General features: G+C 44.8%; 1 protein-coding gene across 2 annotated transcripts in view; it reads left to right on the forward strand.

Annotated features, from left to right (window-relative positions):
• The window catches only part of LOC141088277 (galactosylgalactosylxylosylprotein 3-beta-glucuronosyltransferase 1-like), a 104,719-nt gene that overhangs the window by 74,155 nt on the left and 5,875 nt on the right, over nt 1–24,689 (forward strand). For both annotated transcript variants that reach the window (XM_073574289.1, XM_073574288.1), the window contains exon 3: nt 11,200–11,493. In XM_073574289.1, the coding sequence (XP_073430390.1) occupies nt 11,200–11,493 (294 nt within the window). The remainder of the gene's footprint in view (nt 1–11,199; nt 11,494–24,689) is intronic.

Raw genomic sequence — 24,689 nt, forward strand, 5'->3', positions numbered from 1 at the left:
CGTATTATTAAAAATGGCCTGAAGAAAGTATCTATCATCTTCCGTATAGTTATGGTCACTATTTTATATATTAATTGTGGTGGTGTCACCCATGAAACGTGTGTCTTTTGGTCTAGCACACCTGGGTTCAAGTCACAGGTCTCCATGCAGGCATAAATGACATTGTCTTTTGTAATATCAGGAAAAATTATAAATTGTTATGAGCTTATGCATATTAAATTAGGGAATTGTGAAATTCTAGATAGGATACCAACTTTGATATATATTTAAACAAAATAAATGTGTCATTAGGTGTATGTGAGACATTAAGTGTTTAGATATACCCGTGCGATCAAAAAAGTAGTCAGATGAAAAAATAAATAAAATGAAAAAAGATAGAATGAAAAAATAAAGTGAGGTTTGCTTAAGTGTGTGACATAAGGATGCAGGAATTCCTCCTACTATGGTGCGCCTTTCTTACCCACTCAGGATGTGACCAAGAGAGGGGGGGGGGGTTGGGGGATTATAATTTATATTAGTTCTGAAATTATGTTTAGCCCTCTCGGTTTTAATGTGTCCAGTTTAAACATCCAATATTTTTCACGTTTTTTGAGCAGCTCGAATCTGTTGGGTATATTCACTGCTATATGATCGATCGGGGTTATCTTGATTGCTGTTGCATCTCTGTTATGATACGTGTCATAATGGAATGACACTCCATGTGCTCTATACCCACTCTTTATATTTGAACGATGTTTGTTTAGCCGCTCATGAAGTGGTCTGATAGTTCTGCCAACATACTGCATGCCACATGGACACTCAAGCAGGTAAATTACAAACTCTGTAGAGCAATTCATGTCATGTTTAATGGTAAAGGATTCATTCGTTGATGCGGATTTAAAGCTGCTTGTCTGTTGGATGCTCCGACAACAAAGGCATCTATTTTTTCTACATTTTGATGTCTTTTTCTGCAGTACTTTGGCATAATTCGTGGTTGTCTTCTGTTTGAGCCTACTAGGAGCTATTATCCCTTTAATGTTTGGCGCCCTGCGGAAAGTAATTCCTGGTCTATCAGGTACAATGGATTTTAATATTGGATCACTTAGAAGTAAGTGCCAGTGTCTATGAAGGCATTTTTTGATTGACTTGTGACAATTATTATAAGTCGTTATAAAATTAAATGCTTTATTCTTCTCTGTCCCTTTTCTGTCTTTCTGTATAAGGGGGGTTTCTTGCGGGATTTCTCCACTGTGCTTTTGTGTGCTGGATATCAATTTTTTTGGGTATCCTTTCTCTAGGAATCTTTTTCTGAGTATTTCAGATTGAGAAGCGTAGTCATCCTTGGAAGTGCAATTCTTCTTAATCCTTCTAAATTGATTGGCCGGTATATTACGCAGCCATTTTGTGTAATGTCCACTCCTGAAGTCAATATATGAATTCCTGTCACAGTGGAGAAATCCCGCAAGAAACCCTCCTTATACAGAAAGACACTTCTAAGTGATCCAATATTAAAATCCATTGTACCTGATAGACCAGGAATTACTTTCCGCAGGGCGCCAAACATTAAAGGGATAATAGCTCCTAGTAGGCTCAAACAGAAGACAACCACGAATTATGCCAAAGTACTGCAGAAAAAGACATCAAAATGTAGAAAAAATAGATGCCTTTGTTGTCGGAGCATCCAACAGACAAGCAGCTTTAAATCCGCATCAACGAATGAATCCTTTACCATTAAACATGACATGAATTGCTCTACAGAGTTTGTAATTTACCTGCTTGAGTGTCCATGTGGCATGCAGTATGTTGGCAGAACTATCAGACCACTTCATGAGCGGCTAAACAAACATCGTTCAAATATAAAGAGTGGGTATAGAGCACATGGAGTGTCATTCCATTATGACACGTATCATAACAGAGATGCAACAGCAATCAAGATAACCCCGATCGATCATATAGCAGTGAATATACCCAACAGATTCGAGCTGCTCAAAAAACGTGAAAAATATTGGATGTTTAAACTGGACACATTAAAACCGAGAGGGCTAAACATAATTTCAGAACTAATATAAATTATAATCCCCCAACCCCCCCCCCTCTCTTGGTCACATCCTGAGTGGGTAAGAAAGGCGCACCATAGTAGGAGGAATTCCTGCATCCTTATGTCACACACTTAAGCAAACCTCACTTTATTTTTTCATTCTATCTTTTTTCATTTTATTTATTTTTTCATCTGACTACTTTTTTGATCGCACGGGTATATCTAAACACTTAATGTCTCACATACACCTAATGACACATTTATTTTGTTTAAATATATATCAAAGTTGGTATCCTATCTAGAATTTCACAATTCCCTAATTTAATATGCATAAGCTCATAACAATTTATAATTTTTCCTGATATTACAAAAGACAATGTCATTTATGCCTGCATGGAGACCTGTGACTTGAACCCAGGTGTGCTAGACCAAAAGACACACGTTTCATGGGTGACACCACCACAATTAATATATAAAACAGTGACCATAACTATACGGAAGATGATAGATACTTTCTTCAGGCCATTTTTAATAATACGATTATACAATAGTAATTTTTAGATAATTCTTTATTGATAATAAATAATAAAAATAAAAATGAAAATAAAAATAAGTTTTTTAAAAGCAGTTAATTTTAGAAATAATCCATTTTATTTAATAGTGGCATCGCTCCTTGATTCCCTCCTACAAAACAAAAATAAAGAAAATTGTTCATTGCAATTTTTTATAATAATTTTTTAACAAACCATAGTATCACATATTTAACAGGATAGTTTTGTGACAAAATAGTTCATAGAACCTATGTTCCAAAGGCACTGATACCAGCAGAACGGTGGCGCTCAACATAAGTCACAAGAGAAAAAAATGAAACCAGTAAACACATGGGTTCTACTACCCTGAAAGTCGGGAGATAATATTTTTTAAAAAAATTTTTTTTGTTTTTGCATTGACAGTCTGGATACTTTGGCAATGTTTCCGCTGCAATTTTTATGAAGGTCTTTATATCATTTTACTGGTAGGATTTTTATGTACATTTTAGCAAGTATTTTGAAGGATTTTCTTGTTTTATTATGTTATTTGTGTGAAATTGTGCCAAAAATGCTGGCCCCTCCCCCAGTGATGACCATTATGACATCATATGTAAACAGAACACACCCATAATTGCTAATGGAAGGGGCTATAAATTCCCTGCTCCTATGGCTGGTGTAATATCCCTGAGGAAGGTGCCAGGAAGGGCGCCGAAACGCGTAGGAAGGAATAAAGCAGTACTTTGTTACTACATCTTGCATCCCAGGTGATTTTGTGGATTCAGCAGCGCGGACTGTGGCACATCTTGCTTCCCATCTACTCCTGTGGGTTGGCCCTCTGCCCCAGGGGTCGCTCGTTTAAAGGACAAAATCTTGCAAGATGACCTGCCTTGTAGCAGCGACGACAGATGGGACGTCCGTCCTGGTCATAGCGGTCGTTTTTCCTTCCTCGGAGTGGCGGGGTTCTCCTCTTCCGGAGCCACGGGACATCCTCTGGACTGGAAGCAAGCTGGATCTTCTCTTTGGAGGACATCTGCAGGGACTGCACGGTTTTAGTAAGTGCAGCCATACCCCTGGTCAACTCCTGGACCTGAAGACTCAGCTCCTCAGTTGGATTTTTATCCAGAGTCTGTGCATCAGCCTCCACAGGGATGGAAGGAAAAGATGTTGCTTCTTGATGGTAGGTGATCGTTGGGCGCCTAGGGGGCGCTGGACGGCTGTCAGTTGATTCTGCAGGACCCGAATAGCCCTGTCCTTAACCGCTTTCCGACCGCCCACAGTAGATAAATGTTGGCGCTTGCTGGGCTTTGTGCAGCGCCGATGTTTATCTACTGTCGGCGGTTTTGTGCCCCCCGGGACCTCCACATACCTTATAACGCGGGGATCCCGGTGCACAATGCATGCTGGGACCCCCGACGTCATCGAGACCTGATTGGTTCAGGTCCTGATGACGTCAGTGTCACAGCAGCCAATGAGAGCGCTTGCTGGGAAAGCTGCTTGTTTCCCGGCGATCTCACTCATTGTAACGCGACTTCTCTGATCTCACACTGACAGATGATCAGAGGTGAAGCAGCGTTACTGTGTGACTAGATCGCTGCCTGGCACAGCTGATCGCTGCCTGGCACAGCTGTGCCAGGCAGCGATCTTGTCACACAGTAACGCTGCTTCTCCTCTGATCATCTGTCAGTGTGAGATCAGAGGAGGAGTCGCGTTACTATGTGCCAGGCAGTGATCTTGTCACATAGTAACGCTGCTTCTCCCCTGATCATCTGTCAGTGTGAGATCAGAGGAGAAGTGGCGTTACAATGAGTCAGATCACAGGGCAGTGATCTTGTCACAAAAAGAAAAAAAAAGTAAAGAAAAAAAAGCAGGTACACAGGTTAGGGCTAGGGCTAGGGTTAGGGCTAGGGTTAGAGCTAGGGTTAGGGCTAGGGTTAGGGCTAGGGTTAAGGCTAGGGTTAAGGCTAGGGTTAGGGCTAGGGTTAGGGCTAGGGTTAGAGCTAGGGTTATGGTTAGGGTTGGGATTAGGGTTAGGGGTGTGTTGGGGTTAGGGCTGGAATTAGAATTGGGGGTTTCCACTGTTTAGGTACATCAGGGGCTCTGTAAATGCAACATGATGCCCGCAGACCATTCCATCAAAGTCTGCATTTCAGAACGTCACTACTTCCTTTCCGAGCCCCACTGTGTGCCCAAACAGTAGTTTTCTCCAACATATGGTGTACCTGCGTACTCAGGACAAATTGGACAACAACTCTTAGGGTCCAATTTCTCATGTTACCCTAGTGAAAATAAAAATTGGGGGCTAAAAGATCATTTTTGTGGAAAAAAAATGATTTTTTTATTTTGACGGCTCTACATTACAAACTTTACTGAAACACTTGGGGGTTCAAAGTGCTCACCACACATCTAGATAAGTTCCTTGGGGGGTCTAGTTTACAAAATGGGGTCACTTGTGGGGGGTTTCCACTGTTTAGGTACATCAGGGGCTCTGCAAACGCGACATGACACCCGCAGACATCCCATCAAAGTCTGCATTCCAGAACGTCACTTCTTCCCTTCAGAGCCCCACCGTGTGCCCAAACAGTAGTTTTCTTCCACATATGGGGTACCACTGTACTCAGGACAAATTGGACAACAACTTTTGGGGTCCAATTTCTCCTGTTACCCTTGTGAAAATAAAAAATTGGGGGCTAAAAGATTATTTTGTGGGAAAAAAATGATTTTTTATCTTCATGGCTCTACGTTATAAACTTCTGTGAAGCACTTGGGGGTTCAAAGTGTTCATGACACATCTAGATAAGTTCTTTAAGGGGTCTAGTTTCCAACATGGGGTCACTTGTGGGGGGTTTCCACTGTTTAGATACATCAGGGGCTCTCCAAATGCGACATGGCATCCGATCTCAATTCCAGCCAATTCTGCATTGAAAAAGTCAAATGGCGCTCCTTCCGTTCTGAGCTCTGCCGTGTGCTCAAACAGTGGTTTAGCCCCACATACAGGGTATCGGCGTATTCGGGAGAAATTGCACAAAAAATTTTGTGGTTCATTTTTTCTTTTTACACTTGTGAAAATTAAAAAAAATGGTTCTTAAGTAAAATGTTTGTGAAAAAAGTTAAATGTTTATTTTTTCCTTCCACATTCCATTCATTCATGTGAAGCACCTGAAGGGTTAATAAACTTCTTGAATGTCGTTTTGAGTACATTGAGAGGTGCAGTTTTTAGAATGGTGTCACTTTTGGAAATTTTCTGTCATATTGACCCCCCAAACTCACTTCAAATGTGAGGTGGTCCCTAAAAAAAATGGTGTTGTAAATTTTGTTGTAAAAATGAGAAATCCGCTGGTCAACTTTTAACCCTTATAACTTCCTAAAAAGAAATTATGTTTCCAAAATTATGCAGATGGAAATGTGGGAAATGTTATTTATTAACTATTTTGTGCGATATCACTCTCTGATTTAAGGGCATAAAAATGAAAAGTTTGAAAATTGCAAAATTTTCTAAATTTTCACCAAATTTTGATTTTTTTTAACAAAATAGCGCAGTTCATATCTAAGAAATGTTACCACCATCAAGAAGTACAATATGTCACGCGAAAACAGTGTGTCAGAATCAGCAGGATCCGTTGAAGCGTTCTAGAGTTATGACCTCATAAAGTGACACTGGTCAGAATTGAAAAAATTGGCCCGGTCACGAAGGCAAAAACAGGCTCGGGTGCGAAGGGGTTAAAATCAGCAAAGTCCAGATCAGGGTTTTGCAGGGTTATGATGCGCAACTGTCCTCTGTGGGTACTGGATAGGAGTCCTTCAATGAACTGCTCCTTTAACAGTTTATCTTCCTCCTTCACACTGTCAGTATCAACTTGCTTAACTGCTCGCAGCGCCTCCTGCAGGTTAAGAGCATAGTCCCTTATACTGTCCTGCGTTCTCTGCTTACATCCAAAGAATCGCATCTTGATTTCAGCTGCAGCGCAGGTGTCAAAGGTGCTTCTCAGCTTGGCTAGAATCTTTTTAACAGTCTCTTTGTCAGTGTCCTGCAAGGCTTTCACCTCTCTCTGTGCTGCACCCGTTAGCTGTCCAGTAAGGATGTTCACTTTCTGGCTTTCAGACAGAGGGTATACTTTAAAAAAACTGCACAATCTCTCTTTAAATTCACTCAGAGTATGTGACTCACCCAAGTACTGCGGTAGCCAGGCCGCTCCCGGAAGGTAGGGCATAGACAGCGGCATTATGGGGACCGCTGCGGTGGGCGCTACTCCCTGCGGCGCTGAGGGGTTGGCGGCGGCGTCCGCCGCTGCATTGCTGCGTGGCACAGACATTCTCTCCCCCCAGTTAACGTTAGCCAGGGCCGGGGGTGGAGTGAGCTTACTGGCGGCCGCTTCGCAGGCCTGATGCTCAGGGCTCTAGGCCTCAGCTCCTCCCACGTCTCGCGCGCTGTCCTCTCTTCCCGCGCGGCACTTCACTTCTTCGCGCTCTGTGGCAGGCTCCGCACACGAAGGCCTGCCCCTTTTCCCGCACGCGCCAATCAGCGCGGCAATGGCGGCGATGGCGCCAATACAGTCTTTTACACAAACACAGTCTATGGCACACAGGACCCGGGGGTACCGGGCTCCGTAATCCTGTTCGTGACGCCAAGTTGGGTCGCCCTCCCAGGGCTGTGGGGTACTCGGTACCGGGCCGGTGTTAGCGGGATGTGTCACAGCAGCGGTGACCCGGTCCGTGGCCCTGGGCGCCCAAGTAATGGGGGAATTGAAATAGTGTAATGTAGTTGATTAAATGAATAGTTCGTGACGCCACCTGTGGTATTCGGCAAGTGAGATGTTAAGCCAACGCTGCATGCAGATCCACTTGGACTGATGGTATGGTGCAGCAAAGACGTAAAAGCTCCCCACAGGTGAAGCTGTAGTCCCAGTGCAGTGTAGATGTGGTTGGCACGGGGATGTAGCAGTGCCGGAAGGGTAGGAAGCAGACAAAGACACAGCAGGGTGCAATTTCTGTACCTTTACTTGATAAATGCAGTCCAGGGTCCTGATTACAGATGGTACCGGAGCAGGCTAGCCTGGAATCAGCTCAGGATTCTCTCAGCAGATGGGCTGTGCAGTCTCCTTCCCTAGCGCTTATTTGAGTGAAGTACTCCTAGTACTGAGTTACACTGAAGTTCCTCCTAATTCTCTTCTACTAGCACTCCTCGTATGGCAGACAGTTTTAGCCGCTATTCCTCTCTTGGCTCACTCCGTGCTGTTGTGCCTCCGAGTCTTAGATGGGGGTAGGGCATTTACAGCCTCCTGCTCCTCTGGTGTCTGTTGCAGGACCATTAGTATTCGTACAACCGTGGAGACCAGGCTTCAGTTCATGCGCTGTCACTGGAGATGAACCTTTCCTCTCCGCTCGATCTCCCCGCTTCTCCCTCACGTCCGCACACTTCACTCTCCTCACACTAACTGACCACTCCCTCCTCTTGGCCCTCAGAGAGCACTCCTCCCTTCAATTCCGGTTCAGAATCCCCCCTGCTGGCCTGGAGTGGAACTGTGTTGCATGTATAGGTTAACTGCGGGAGAGACCCTTCACTGCTTCCAAGCCTGGCATTACCCCCCCCTGGAGGAAGGCAAACCCACTGTGGCGGCCATACTCCTGGGGGCGCCACATTTATATATAGTTATAGGTAGGTTGGTAGAGATACTACTGAAAATGAAATCCGATGCTGGTTTGTTCAATTGGAGCAGTGTATAGAGAAAAGATGAGATGAGCGAGAACTGAGCCCTGGGGAACCCCAACAATAGGAGGAGGGGACTTATGATTGAACCCTGAGGAACCCGGGCAGCAAGAAGAGGGGGAATTGGACTGAACCCTGAGGAACCCCAAAAGTAAGAGGAGGAGACCTATGACTGAACCCTGAGGAACCCTGAGAGTACAACAATGGGGCCAAGGACTGAACCCTGAGGAACCCAGACATTAAGCTGAGGGGGCCTAGGACGGAACCCCGAGGAACCCCGACAGTAAGAGGAGGGGGCTTTAGACTGAATGCTGATTAACCCCGACAGTAAGAGGGGGGAGTTAGGACTGAACACTGAGGAACCCTGGCAATAAGAGGAGAGGGACTAAGCCCTAAAGAACCCAGACAGTAAGAGGAGGGCAATTAGGACTGAACTGTGATGAAACATGACAGTAAGAGGAGGGGTCTAGGACAGAACCTTGAGGAACTCCAGTAAGAGGAGGGGACCTAGGACTGAGCCCTGAGGAACCTCAACTGTAAGAGGAGGGGACCTAGGATTGAGCCCTGAGGAATTCCAACAGTATGAGGAGAGGACCTAGGACTGAGCCCTGAGGAATCCTGACAGTAAGAGGAGGAGACCTAGGACTGATCACTGAGTAACCCTGGCAATAAGAGAAAAGGGCCTAAAGAACCCAGACAGTAAGAGGAGGGGAGCTAGGACTGACCTGTGAGGAATCATGACAATAATAGGAGGAGTCTAGGACTGAACCTTGAGGAACCCCAACAGTAAGAGATGGAGACCTAGAACTGAACCCTGAGCTACCCCGACAGTAAAAGAATGAGACATATGACTGAACTCTGAGGAACACCAACAGTAAGAGAAGGGGCCTAAGTGTGAACATTGAGGAATCCCTACAGTAAGAGGAGCCATAAGACTGAACCCTGAGGATCTCTTGATAGTAAAAGGAGGTGGCCTAGGACTGAATGCTGAGTAACACAGTCTGTAAGAGGAGAGGACCTAGGACTGAACCTCAAGAAACACCGACAGTAAGAGGAGGGGAACTAGGACTGAACAATGAGGATCCCCAACAGTAAGAGGAGGGGCCTTGGACTGAATCTTTTGAACCCCAACAGTAAGAAATAGAGACCTAGCACTGAACCCTGTGGAATCCCAACATAAAGGGGAGGGGGCCAAAGAGTAAACCTTGAGGAACTGTGACACTCGAGTAGTGATGAGCTGACCGAACTAAAGGCCAGCGACAGCAGTATGCCAGACACCCTTTGCACAAGCCCTCACGCTTTGTATGCACACAGTTGAGGGGGACTTTTGCAGAGCCCTTCCCAGGTGCCAATAGCGGGGTGGTTGGTGGCTTGGCACTCTGGCCACAATTGGGTCAAACACACCAATAAACTATACTGGTAAGGCACAAACAAACCTAACAAACAAACTTAGTCAGGGAGCATAAAACAGGGACATAGGAAACAGAGAGCATCATACACCAGAATCAGAGACAAAACAAAGAAAAAAAGGGGGTTGGTACCGTGTTAGCGAGTTGAAAAATAATGCTCTCGGTGTGAAAAACAAGATCATCTTGTAGTTATGATACCTATTAATAGCTAATTAAAATAAAATAAATGATGATGTTTTGTGTCATCAGGATTTTGTGCTTTGCTGCATTTTTTGGACATAGAGCATAACACTTCTTTCAGTGTTTTTGCAGCTTTTTTCACCCATTGACTTGAAAGGGTGTTGAAAAAACGCTGCAAAAACGCACCGAAAACGCAGGTATCATTATTTGCAGTGTTCTTCCTGCAGAAAAATAGTCTTATAGTAAACCTGAGGCAAAATGAGTTTTCAAATAATGCAATTTATTCACTAGGTATCAGTCACACAGAAAACCAACGTTTCGACCACATCGGCCTTTGTCAAGGGCATTTATCTGTGTGAGAGATCTATAGTGGAATCTCAGAATTCTGATTGGATTAGTAATGGGACCTGTGTCGCCGTCTGTGAAGATTTCCTGCAGAAAAGTCTTGGACATTAGCATGGACAAAGAGACACAAAAACACACCAAAAATGCACCAAAAAACACACTAAAACTGCACCAAAAAATGCACCAAAAACGCACCTAAACCTGCGTTTTTGCCACAACTTCTTTCCTGTGAAGGAGATCAGGTTTTGCTGCAGAAACAAAAAACAGCAAAAACGTCCAGTGTGAACTTACAGTGTTTTTGCAATGTTTTTACAGCGTTTATCACCCATTGACTTGAATGGGTTTTGAAAAAATGCTGCAAAAACGCTGCAAAAACACAGGTATCATTATTTGCAGCATTTGTCCTGCAGAAAAGTCATGGACATTAGCATGGACAAAGAGACACCAAAAACGCACCAAAAAACCCGCACCAAATCTGCACCAAAAACGTACCTAAACCTACATTTTTGCCGCATCTTCATCTGTGCTCTGTATCAGCCACAAATCTCTTGAGTACGATCAACTCGCTTAACTTTCTGTGAAATATGTAATGTTTTCATACCTCATCCAGGGCATTGTACTATGTGACGCTTTTCGGCAGCAGAGATCCTTTTTCTTTCCCATATTGCTTGAAACCTGCTGCTGCTTAATAATGTGGAATGTCCTTCTTAAAGTGTTTTTCTTTGAGAGCTTGACACCTAATTATCACAGGGGTCTGAGATTGATTTCAGTGATCCGAAGACTTCGAGACACATTCTGTCCATGAGGTTATGGGGAAAGCACAAAATGACATCTTTATAGCACTGCCGTCCAATCTGCAGCATAATGTGGAGCGCGGTATATATCTACACTCCTGACTGCTTCCTCTACACCTTCTATATCTACACCCCATATATCATGATCTGTCATTATTTTGCAGCCATTGTGTTCTTTGTCCATTGTTGCTTTTGATGTCTGAATGTTTCTTCCTCTCAGATGCGTTATACTAGGAAAGTCTCTGTGTGGCCGGTGGCTTTTGTTGGGCAACTGCGATATGAATCAGTGAAGGTCAATTCTCAAGGCAAGGTTCATGGATGGCTGGTGAAGTTTGACCCCTCAAGACCATTTGCCATAGATATGGCTGGATTTTCCGTTGGGTTGAAGCTGATACTTGAGAAGCATGGAGCCAAGTTTCACCTAAATGTGAGCGCCGGATATCAGGAATCCAGTCTACTTCAAGACCTGGTCACCATCGACGAGCTGGAACCAAAAGCTGAAAACTGTTCCAAGGTGAGATAAAGGATGCTGTAATTTCACACATTGTGTCGAAGGTCAGCTTCCTGCAGGTCATTATCAAGGGAAGTAGAATATAGACCCAAGGAAATCCTTGTCCAGAGAAACAAATATCATGAGTTTGATATGAACTTTTCAAAATTCATGAGATTGTGATTCAGGTAATTTTGAATTGATACTGATCATTTTCATAAAATAGCCACCACCAAGCTACAAGTATAGTAACACAGAAGAACACAGGGTCACATGCCCTTGGGTGCAGCCTGGCGGCTTCCCCATAATGACTTGCAGTTACACTACTCTTATAGCAAAGCCACCTAATCATAGGGTGAGGAGGTCAGAGGTCACAATGATGACTCGTAGCCACAATAAAAGCTTAAGCAGGAGATGCACCTGTCATTTTGTGGTGTATGGGGATAGTAGAGAGGAGTTTAGTCAGAGAGATGAAATGCAATATAATCAAACTCCCAGAGATCGCATGGGTACCTTATAGGGAAAAATATACAAGCATAAGTAGATATCTATGTTCACCCATGAAAAAATAGGACAGTAAATGTGCACTCCTGAATCATAAACAAAGCAACAAAAACTTGGAGTTCAATACACAAATTGTAAAAAATATATGAAAAAATCTTTATTAGATAATGATACAAATATAATACAAAAAGCAGACAAAAAGGACATAAGACCCTAGTGTAGACACATGGGTCCAAGGCATATGATAGCATAGTACTAATCATCATGGTAGTGAGAAAAAGGCATTTTAAATTATAGAGATTAATGCATATGAATCAGTCACATATAATCAAAAAAATATATTTAAAATCAGTATAATACAATAATTGTGCTGAAATCACTGCACATAGTGAAAAACCTATTATAGAAAAGAACCCCCAGACTGTCATAGTGGCAAAACACATGGAAACATACAAAGGGGAAACCATGCCTTTAAATGCTTTTGTGCTTTCCCATAATGAAGGTGACAGAATTCCAAGGAGCCGGGTGCACCCCCTTTGATGCGCGCTTCGCGTTTGCTTTATCAAAAAGGGAATGAACAGGAGATTCCCCAGACCAGCAATTTATAGTTTGTACTATGACACCGCTTGTCCATACCACGCATGCGCACCGCCAGAAGAATAACCTCACACCACGGTATTCATCAGGTGCGCACGTTATGGGGAAATCCCCAGATGACGTCAACGGACATGCGCATCTGGAGTATTGAAGCCGGAGATGGGAGGCCCCTACAGAGGGCATGGAACGCATGCGCAAGACAGTGGCCATCACGATGGAGCTAAAATTAACAATAACCTACCGTATAGGACCAGTATAAAACATGGTAAAATTCCATATAACATAATATAGTAATATGTAAAAGCCATCTTGTGGCACAGATTTTGCTATGGCTTTTATACATTACTACAGGGTGGGCCATTTATATGGATACACCTGGGTGGGCCATTTATAAAGATGGATCCAAAATGGCTGACTTAAAAATGGCCGCCATGGTCACCACCCATCTTGAAAGTTTTCTTCCTCCCATATACTAATGTGCCAAGACATTGTAACATAGTAACATAGTTTTGAAGGCTGAAGGAAGATCTTATGTCCATCTAGTTCAGCCTATTTTTAGTGCAGCTGTTCTGCATTGTTGATCCTGGGGAAGGCAAAAAACCCACAGAGTAGAAGCCAGTTTTCTCCATAGGGAAAAAAGTTCCTTCCCCTAAGCTGGGTCAACCATCTGCCTATAATATTCTGTTATTCGTAAGCTTCTATACTGTTACTCACAAGAAAAGCATCCATTCCTTTCTTAAATTCATTCAGTGAGTTGGCCATCACCACTTCCTCAGGAAGAGAATTCCAGAGCCTCACTGCTCTTACCGTGAAGAACCCTCTTCTATGCTGGTGCAGAAATTGTCTTTCCTCCAAACGAAGAGAATGCCCCCTTGTTCTTGTCACAGTCCTTGGTACAAACAGTTCATTGGAGAGATCTCTGTATTGCCCTCTGATATACTTGTACATATATATTAAGTCTTCTCTTTTCTAGAGTAAATAGACCTAATTTTGATAACCTTTCTGGGTATTGTAGTGAACCAACTCCATAATTATCATTTTAGTAGCCTGCCTTTGAACCCTTTCAAGTTCAGTAATGTCTTTCTTGATCACCGGCGTCCAAAATTGCACACAATACTCCAAGTGTGGTCTGACGAGTGATTTGTACAGAGGGAGAATTATGTTTTCATCTCGTGTCCCCAGACCTCTTCTAATGCATCCCATGACCCTATTTGCTTTGGTGGCAGCTGCCTGACACTGGGCACTCCAATTTAGCTTCTTATTGACTAAGATGCCTAAAGGGCCTGTCACACTAAGAGATATCGCTAGCAATATCGCTATAACTAGTGACGTGTTATAGCGATATTGCTAGCGATATCGCTGTGTCTGATACTTACCTACAACCCGCTCCCCCGCTGCTTATCGCTGATCGCGCGAGAACAGGCTGGACTGTTTCTCGTCGTCAGCTTCCTGCGGCGCTTCCTGCTGTGACGACGAGCGACGTGTGGAGCCGGGCGGGAGGACGCAGGATCGCCTGGTGTGACAGGTAAGTAGCGACCCCCGTCCCCAGCGATGTCGCTAGTGAGATCTGCCTGTGTGGCAGCTCACTAGCGCCCACTTAGCGATGTACCAGCGATCCTGACAGCGTCATATCGCTGGTCGGGATCGCTGGTACATCGCTAAGTGTGACAGTACCTTAAGTCTTTTTCCATGTCTGATTTCCCCAGCAGTTTCCCATTTAGTAAGTAATTGTAGCATCTGTTTCTCCTTCCCATGTGCATAACCTTACACTTATCTGTGTTAAACCTCATTTGCCATTTTTCAGCCCAATTCTCCAATTTACTGAAATCTGTCTGTAGTTGCAAACTGTCCTCCTTTGTGTTAACTACCTTACATAGTTTTGTATCATCTGCAAATACTGATATTTTACTGTGTAAGCCATCCACTAGATCATTAATAAATATATTAAATAGTAGGGGGCCCAATACAGAACCCTGTGGTACCCCACTAGTATCCCTGGCCCAATCTGAGTATGCCCCATTAATAACCACTCTTTGTTTTCTATCACTAAGCCAGCTACCTACCCATCTACACACATTTTCCCCTAGCCCAAGCTTTCTCATCTTACTTACCAATCTTTTATGTGGGACAGTGTCAAATGCTTTAGAGAAGTCGAGATAAATGACATCCAATGATTCTCCTTGGTCCATTTGAGAGCTTACATCCTCATAGAAGCTGATCAGGTTAGTTTGACAGGAGCGATCCTTCATAAATCCGTGTTGATATGGAGTTAAACATTTATTAACATTGAGATATTCCATAATGGTATCCCTTAGAAACCCTTCAAAAATTTTACCCACAACAGATGTTAAGCTTACCGGTCTATAGTTTCCAGGTTCTCTTTTACACCCCTTTTTGAATATTGGTACCACATTTGCTTGCCTCTAATCAAAAGGAACAGACCCTGTTTCTATAGAGTCTTTAAATATAAGGAATAGAGGCCTGTCTATCACATTACTTAACTCCCTTAATACCCGAGGGTGAATGCCATCAGGGCCTGGTGATTTGTCAATTTTAATCTTACTAAGGCGGTTCTGCACTTCTTCCTGGGTTAGGCAGGTAATACTTAATGGGGAGTTTACATTATCAGTCTGCATTTCCCCTGGCAAATCCTTTTCCTGTGTGAACACTGTTGAGAAAAAAGTATTTAAAACATTTGCTTTTCCCACATCGCTCTCTATGATTTCACCCTCATTGTTCTTTAAAGGGCCGACACCATCAATTTTAATCTTTTTACTGTTTATATAATTAAAGAATAGTTTGGGGTTTGTTTTACTTTCCTTGGCAATGAGTCTCTCAGTTTCCACTTTTGCTAAATGTATTTGTTTTTTACACATTTTATTTTTTTCTCTATAACTTTTTAATGCTTCTTCATTGCCTTCTTGTTTTAGCTTCCTAAATGCCTTGTTCTTGTTATTTATTGCCCTTTTTACATCCTTATTTAGCGACATTGGTGTTCTCCTGTTCCTAGCCCTTTTATTTCTGTACGGTATGGCTAGCTCGCAGTGGGTGTGTAAAACTGATTTAAATATTTCCCAATTATTTTCTGTGCTCCTATTTTTGAGGACATTGTCCCAATCAATTCGGCGAAGGTCCTCTCTAAGCTGATCAAACTTTGCTTTCCTGAAATTCAGCGTATTTGTAACCCCCTTCCAGGGCACCTTACTGAAGGACAAGTGGAATTGTACTATATTGTGGTCACTGTTCTCTAGGTGCCCATCGACTCGTACTTCTGTTATTCTATCTGGCCTGTTGCTTAAAATTAAGTCCAGAAGGGCTGTCCCTCTAGTTGGGCCCTGCACAAGTTGTGACAGATAATTATCCTTGGTCAGTGACAGAAATTGGTTTCCTTTCTGAGATACGCAGGTTTCAGTTTCCCAGTCTATGTCGGGGTAGTTGAAGTCCCCCATAATAATCACCTCATTGTGATTTGCTGCTTTGTCTATTTGTTTCAATAATACATTTTCAGTTGTTTCTGTTATATTTGGTGGCTTATAACAAACCCCTATGAGGATTTTATTACTTTTCCCTCCTTGTATCTCCACCCACAGAGACTCCACCTCTTCATTTCCCTCACGTATATCTTCTCTTAGTGTGGGCTTTAAAGTAGATTTTATATTTAGACAGACTCCACCCCCTTTCCTTTTTTTACGATCCCTCCTAAACAAATCATATCCTTGCAAGTTAGCCGCCCAGTCATAGCTGTCGTCTAACCATGTCTCAGTTATTCCTACTATGTCGTATTTTTCCTCATACATTACCAACTCCAGATCATCAATCTTATTGGTCAGGCTTCTTGCGTTGGTCAGCATGCAGGAAGGAAGTTTTGCTTGATTTTTCTTAGCTTCCTTCTGAGTACCCTGTCTTGGGTCCTCTTTACCACATCTAGTATCCTTGATTAGTTTGTCCTTCTGCTGCATGTTCTTGTCTGCTGTTTTTCCTCCCATCCCCTCTTCTTCTAGTTTAAAGCTCTCCTGATGAGTGTGGCAAGTCTTCTGGCGAATGTGTGTTTCCCAGGTTTTGTGAGGTGTATCCCATCTCTTGCGAGAAGTCCATCGTAAAGGTAATTCACGCCATGGTCCAAGAATCCAAATCCTTGCTGCCTATCACCACCGTCGTAGCCAGTTGTTCACCTCTAGTATCCTATTCCATCTTCTGATGCCATGGCCATGTGGCAGGGCTATGGGTCGTGTAATCGATGGGAGATATGTGTCTCTCACAAATGGCTTATCTCCATAATGTAAGGCATAACAAATATTGCTGTATTATTAATTTGAAGGACCTGTGGTGAGGTCACAGTCATGTGACCAGTCAGCTGCTGGGTTCGTGGGTGTGGCTACACCCTTATAATGTGGCCTGCTCTTGAACCAGGCAGCTGTATGTGAGGGGGTATACACCTCCTGTGTGCGCTGAGGCTCGCGGACTGAGCCTGAAGGAAAGGACATTTTGATGTTATTTTGTCGCCTGAATTGAAGGCTGTTTATTTTGGTGACATGCTGTTTGGTTTATGACGTAATAAACCGCATGAACTTTAAGGCAACCTGCCTCCTGACTGTCTCCCGTCGCAGCTAAGCGAGTAGAATCCCTACAATTGGTGCTAGACGTGTGGGCAGAGTTCCCAGCAGAGACTTGAGACCGTTGCTGCATGTCCTGGGTAAAGTTTTCAGCGAGGCAGCAAGCTCTACCCGGAATAATGGAGGACCTGCTGAAACACCTGGTCCAGGCCCACACACAGCAACAGGAGGCCAACAGGCTGTTCTTACAGCAGCTCCAGCAGAGCCAGCCGGAGCAACAGCAGCAGAGCCAGCAGGAGCAACGGCAACTGATGCAGCTTCTGGCAACCGCCATCCAGGAGGGCAGGACGAGCGCCCCAACTCCAGGTCCGGCTGATGCCACCCACGTGACGAAGGCGGTAAGACGCGCATTGCAAAAAATGACCCCTGAGGATGATGTGGAGGCCTTCCTGACAGTGTTTGAGAGGGTGGCTGAGAGGGAAAAACTTCAGCCAGAGCGGTGGGCAGAGGTACTTGGCCCCATACCTAACGGGGGAGCCCCAGAAGGCGTACTTTTACCTGACTGAACAAGATGCCAGAGAGTATCCCAAAATAAAAGCGGAAATTGTCGCACGCTTGGGGGTAACAATGACTACCAGGGCACAGCGAGTTCATCACTGGGCCTATCACCGGGACAAACCGCCGCGCTCCCAAATGTTCGACCTGTTGCACCTGGTCCAGAAATGGCTGCAGCCAGAGTCGTCTTCCCCGGCACAGATGGTAGAGCGAGTGGTCATGGATCGGTTTGTGCATTCTCTGCCGAGACCCCTACAGACTTGGGTGGCCCAGGGTGATCCCCAAAATGCTGATGAACTGGTTGGGCTGGTCGAGAGATAGCAGGGGATGGAAGGTTCCTTGGGGAAGCAGCCCATTCCGTATTGGGGGTCCCAGCAGGGGGCGGAGTCCCAAAAAGGGGTGGTGCGTCCAAGGTCAAAAGGGGCAGGGGAGGCGGTGCCCAAGGTCCCCTCAGGTGATATTATTTGCTGGAAGTGTCACAGGCCAGGACATATAGCTGCCCGTTGTTCCCAGACCACCGAGGAGATGGACTGCAGCATGGGACGCCGTAGTTCATACTACGCATATCCAGCTTGCAGTGTGAATTCGCCACCTAACGAGGGGCCACATACGTGTCCCGTGAAGGTGAATGGGCGAACAGCAATGGCTCTTCTAGATTCCGGGAGCTTGGTGACCCTTGTGAGGGCCAGTTTTTCTCTCAACATACTCCCGGGTAAAAAGATTGGCGTTCTGTGCATACATGGCGATGCAAAGGACTACCCTATGGCTAGGGTGAACATTGAAATGGCGCCTGGCACCAAGTCGCATGAAGTTGGCGTTGTTCGAGATTTGTTGCATCCTATAATTATTGGCTGGGATTTCTGTCTGTTTTGGGATCTGTAGGGGAAGGGTTCTGAGTGTGCTAGCAAGAGCAGGGAACCAATTCACCCCAATGAGGTATTGCCACCACCAGAGGCAGACGGGTTTCCTTTATGTGTCCTTGTTGGGGATGAAGAGGAAGGTTCCCCTGCACCTGACATCCCGGAGTTAGGGGTGGTCGGGGAGAATTTTGGAACTGCCCAACATAGGGACCCCACGCTGAGGGAAGCCTTTAACAATGTCACCGTCATTAATGGGGTTGCACAAGAGCCGGGAGCAGACACAAGGTTTCCCTATTTTATGTTGAGTGGGGAATTGTTGTACCAGGTCACGAAAATAAGGAAGGAGGTGGTAGAGCAGTTAATAGTACCAGGCCCCTATAGACGGAAAGTGTTTGACATGGCCCATTCACACATCTTGGGGGGGACATCTGGGGGTGGAAAAAATGCAGGAACGGATTGTACAGAGGGTCTAATGGCCTGGGTGTCACCGGGAAATAGCAAACTATTGCAGGTCCTGCCTGACATGTCAGGTAACTGCCCCCACATCTCATTTTCGGAACCCTCTTGTGCCACTGCCCATTATTGAGGTGCCATTTGAGAGAATTGCCATGGACTTGGTCGGTCCCTTAGTTAAATCAGCTCAGAGCCATCAGTATATATTAGTCATCCTGGATTATGCCACACGCTATACTAAGGCCATTCCCCTGAGAAACTCCTCTGCGAAGAGTATAGCCCGCGAGCTGGTCCATGTGTTTTCCCGGACAGGTTGCCGAAGGAGATCCTGACCGACCAGGGGACACCTTTTATGAGTAAGGTGATGAGGGAATTGTGCAGAGACTTGCAAATCTCCCAGTTGAGGACTTCAGTGTACCATGCTCAGTCAGATGGCCTTGTTGAGAGGTTTAACAAGACACTGAAGAGCATGCTGAGAAAAGTCATAGAGAAAGATGGTAGAGACTGGGATTGTCTCTTACCGTATTTACTGTTTTCTATCCGTGAAGTTCCCCAGGCCTCCACAGGGTTCTCGCCCTTCGAGCTTCTGTACAGCCGACATCTGCGAGGTCTCCTAGATATAGCCAAGGAAACCTGGGAAGCCGAAGTCACGCCCCACAGAAGTGTCATTGAGCATGTGGCACTGATGCAGCAGAGGGTTGCGAAGGTGATGCCCATTGTGAAAGAACATCTCCGCCAGGCACAAGAGGCTCAGGCCAGGGTCTACAACCGGTCAGCCAGAGTGAGGCAGTTCAATCCGGGAGACCGAGTTCTCGTGCTAATCCCGACAGTGGAGAGTAAGTTCTTGGACAAGTGGCAAGGGCCATATGAGGTGGTGGAAAGGCTGGGAGACGTGAACTACAAGATACAAGATCCACCAACCCGGAAGACGGAAGCCATACCAGGTTTACCATGTCAACCTCATCAAGCCGTGGCAAGATAGAGAGCCAGCGATAACTCCGTGCTTGCTCGGCAACCTAGAAGGGGAGGTTGGAGCGGTTATCATAGCGGAGACGCTATCGAAGGCCCAGTAACAGCAGTGCCGGGAGTTACTCCAGAAAAACAGGGACCTGTTCTCAGAGTTGCCGGGGTGCATGAAGGTGGTGGAGCACGAAGTTCTGACCGAGCCACATGTGCGGGTGAACGTGAAACCGTATCGTATTCCTGAGGCCCGGCGAGAGGTAATCTCCAAGGAGGTGCAATGTATGTTGAAACTCTGGGTCATTGAGGAATCCAAGAGCGGCTGGTCGAGCCCGATTGTCCTGGTCCTAAAACCTGATGGTGAATGGAGGTTCTGCAATGATTACCGGAAACTGAATGAGGTCTCCAAGTTCAACGCTTATCCCATGCCACGCGTTGATGAGCTCATCGAGAGGCTTGGACCTACCAGGTACATAACCACTTTGGATCTGACAAGGGGATACTGGCAGATCCCCATGGCACAGGAAGCCAAGGAAAAGACAGCATTCTCCACACCAGACGGGGGCTTCCAATATGTCCGGATGCCGTTTGGCCTGCAGGGAGCTCCGGCAACCTTCCAGAGGGCTATGGATAGAATCCTTGCACCTCGTAAGCTATACGCTGCCGCGTACCTGGATGATATCGTCATCTTTAACATGGACTGGGAGTCTCACCTGGAAAAGGTCCAAGCAGTGTTTGATGCTCTAAGGAAGGCGGGGTTTACAATAAACCCGAAAAAGTGTGCCTTGGGTAAGGAGGATGCCAAGTACCTCGGATATGTAGTGGGCGTGGCGAGATCAAACCCCAAATCAATAAAGTGGAGGCAATTCAAACATGGCCTCCACTTTAAAAGAAGCAAGTTAAAGCCTTCATGGGGATTGTGGGATATTACAGGAGGTTCATCCCAAACTTTGCCACAATGGCTGCACCTCTAATTGATCTGCTTAAGGGGACAAAGTCAGTGATGGTCAGCTGGTCCGAAGAAGCAGAGTCAGCCTTCCAAGAAATGAAGGGAGCTCTTTGTAAGCAACCCGTTTTGGTGGCCCCAGACTTTAAAAGTGAATTTGTCCTCCAGACAGATGCCTCAGATGTCGGGGTAGGAGCAGTCCTTTCCCAAGAGATACGTGGGCAGGATGCTGTTCTCTACTTGAGTAGGAAGTTGACTTCTTGTGAGAGAAATTATTCAGTTGTAGAGATGGAGTGTTTGGCCACAAAATGGGCAGTGGATACATTATGATACTACCTGTTGGAACGGAAGTTCAGATTAATATCCGACCATGCCCCGCTCAGATGGATGAGGGAAACAAAGGGTAAGAATGCTAGGGTCACCCGCTGGTTCTTAGCCCTACAAGACTTCAGCTTCCATGTAGAGCATAGGGCCAGGAAGCTACATGGGAATGCCGATGCCCTCTCCAGAATCCCTTGCCTGGTAGGTGAAAGTGCCAAGCCCCATGGCTTTAGGCAGAGGGGGGAGGTATGTGGCAGGGCTAAGGGTCGTGTAATCGATGGGAGATATGTGTCTCATAAATGGCTTGTCTCCATAATGTAAGGCATAACAATTATTGCTGTATTATTATTATTTTGAAGGACCTGTGGTGAGGTCACAGTCATGTGACCAGTCAGCTGCTGGGTTTGTGGGTGTGGCTACACTCTTATAATGTGGCCTGCTCTTGAACCAGGCAGCTGTATGTGAGGGGGTATACACCTCCTGTGTGCGCTGAGGCTCGCGGACTGAGCCTGAAGGAAAGGACATTTTGATGTTATTTTGTCGCCTGAACTGAAGGCTGTTTATTTTGGTGACATGCTGTTTGGTTTATGACATAATGAACCGCATGAACTTTAAGGGAACCTGCCTCCTGACTGTATCCCGTCGCACCTAAGCGAGTAGAATCCCTACACCATATAGTAGAAAAAGCTACTGATCAAGACGCAGGGATCAACCACAAAAATATATTTTATTAATTACAGAAAGACTACACCATATAAAAACATTTAAAAGTCATAAAATGACACATGCAAAGCACACAAGGCTCATAATAGAGCCTACAAGGCAAGCCCCATGAATTGAGGAAAATTACAGCGGCTCAGAAAAAGAAGTCATTTGAAACATTTGGAACATTGAATAGCCTGTGAAAATGTTATAAACAATCCCCATCAGATTCTCATTGGTGTGTTGTCAAATGCCCATAACAATAAAAGAGCTAAGATGACCAGAACAGAATGTTATAGTGCAAGTCTTGAAATGAAACAATATCTGGAAATATGTAACCAAGCAAACACTTAAACATCCACAAAAAACATAAGGGGTGGTAACAGGTATTCACAGTAACATAATTAAACTCATACAAAAGAGCCACATAAAATCCAGGGCAAAGTGCGAACAATCATATGGACGGATTCAAGAACCTGAAAAGGAAATAGGGTCATAATAGAACCTAAATGGCTGGAAATAAATGCCAGAGAATTATACAGAAATTGAATCCTGCCCGCACTGTCCCTGTAAAATATCGCTCACATGGGGGGAGCTTGTGGAGTTCAATTATGACCCTATTTCCTTTTCAAGTTCTTGAATCCGTCCATATGATTGTTCGCACTTTGCCCTGGATTTTATGTGGCTCTTTTGTACGGGTTTAATTATGTTACTGTGAATACCTGTTACCCCCCCTTATGTTTTGTGTGGATGTTTAAGTGTTTGCTTGGTTACGTCTTTCCAGATATTGTTTCATTTCAAGACTTGCACTATAACATTCTGTTCTGGTCATCTTAGCTCTTTTATTGTTATGGGCATTTGACAACACATCAATGAGAATCTGATGGGGATTGTTTATAACATTTTCACAGGCTATTATTATTATTTATTATTATTTATTTATATAGCACCATTGATTCCATGGTGCTGTACTGTACATAAGAAGGGGTTACATACAAATTACAGATATCACTTACAGTAAACAAACTAACAATGACAGACTGATACAGAGGGGAGAGAGGACCCTGCCCTTTCGGGCTTACATGCTACAGGATGGTGGGGAAGGAGACAGTAAGTTGGGGGGGTTGCAGCAGTTCCGATGTTGGTTGAGGTGATATCAACGGTAGTGGTGAGAGAGAAGGCGGTAGTGGGGTCATTGCAGGCTGCAGGCTTTCTTGAAGAGGTGAGTTTTCAGGTTCCGTCTGAAGGATCCAAATGTGGTTGATAGTTGGACTTGTTGGGGCAAAGAATTCCAGAGAATAGGGGCTATTCAATGTTCCAAATGTTTCAAATGACTTCTTTTTTCTGAGCCGCTGTAATTTTCCTCAATTCATGGGGCTCGCCTTGTAGGCTCTATTATGAGCCTTGTGTGCTTTGCATGTGTCATTTTATGACTTTTAAATGTTTTTATAAGGTGTAGTCTTTCTGTAATTAATAAAATATATTTTTGTGGTTGATCCCTGCGTCTTGATCAGTAGCTTTTTCTACTATATGTCTTAGTTCTTGTCTATACTGATCGCAGGAGTATCCCCTTCCCTTTATTTAGTGGTGCCCTCCTGGGTTCTATTTGCATATACTAATGTGCCACAAACAGGAAGTTGATATCACCAACCATTCCCATTTTATTTAGGTGTATCCATATAAATGGCCCACCCTTTATATTATGTTATAAGGAATTTTACCATGTTTTATACTGGTCCTATAGTCATACTCACTAGTATTGTATTTATGCACAGAACTTTGCAGTCACTGCTAGGTTATTGTTCTTCACTTATTGAGAAAAATATTTCTCATTATTTATGCTTTTGGCACTTTTTGCACTTTATTCACGTGCGCTATGTGTTCACTTTATTTTTTATCTATGCTATCAGCACTGTAATCCATGCTTCTCTCCAGGTTGATCTTCACTATTATGGTTCCCATCCGGTACATGCGTCTTCTTCCTCTTTCTTTTTGGCTCCATCGTGATGGCCGCTGTCTTGCGCATGCGCTCCGTGCCTTCTGTAGGGGCCTCGCATCTCCGGCTTCAATATTCCAAACGCGCATGTCCGTTGACATCATCTGGGGATTTCCCCATGACGTGTGCGCTTGATGAATGCCGAGGTGTGAGGTTACTCTTCCGGCGGTGACGGCGGCGCCCCACAGCTTGCAACTGTCTCCTATACTGCTTACACCCTGCTCTTGGGCAGGCTGCCTGGGCTTCTCCCTCTAATCAGGAAGTATCATCACTATACTTCCCTGCTCTGTGCTGTTCCTCCCATTTGATTAACCCCTGTGCTGCCTGTACTCTATTTTCACTCTATACTATTCTATTCCTTAACTCTATACTATCTAAGATCCTACCTTAACCCTAATTCTATGCAGTACACATTTGTCATGGTCACGTGTGTTTGGAAGCAGATGATACCGCAAGGCGGACCCATAACACACGTGACCCTGGATACAGCGCCTCCAGTGGCGAATTTAAATAATAAGGGGAAACCTGGGAAACATTAACAATGGTGGGCCCTGCGATAGGGAATGGGGACATGGAGACCTCCTGCACTCCTCTGAGCCAGTGTCCCTGCACTCCTCACATTCCCTATACAGGCTCCGCACCTGTCGCCGCACGCGAACCTTAAACCCTTGCTCGCCCTGACCCTAAACCCTCACTAGGGAATTGGTCGGTGCGGAGACTAATCCCACCACTGCACTAACAACACACATGAGGAAAGAAGACAATACAAAGGG

Source organism: Dendrobates tinctorius, unplaced genomic scaffold (assembly GCF_039654945.1).
Source record: "Dendrobates tinctorius isolate UK_male_01 unplaced genomic scaffold, ASM3965494v1 ptg000038l, whole genome shotgun sequence".
Classification (NCBI taxonomy): domain Eukaryota; kingdom Metazoa; phylum Chordata; class Amphibia; order Anura; family Dendrobatidae; genus Dendrobates; species Dendrobates tinctorius.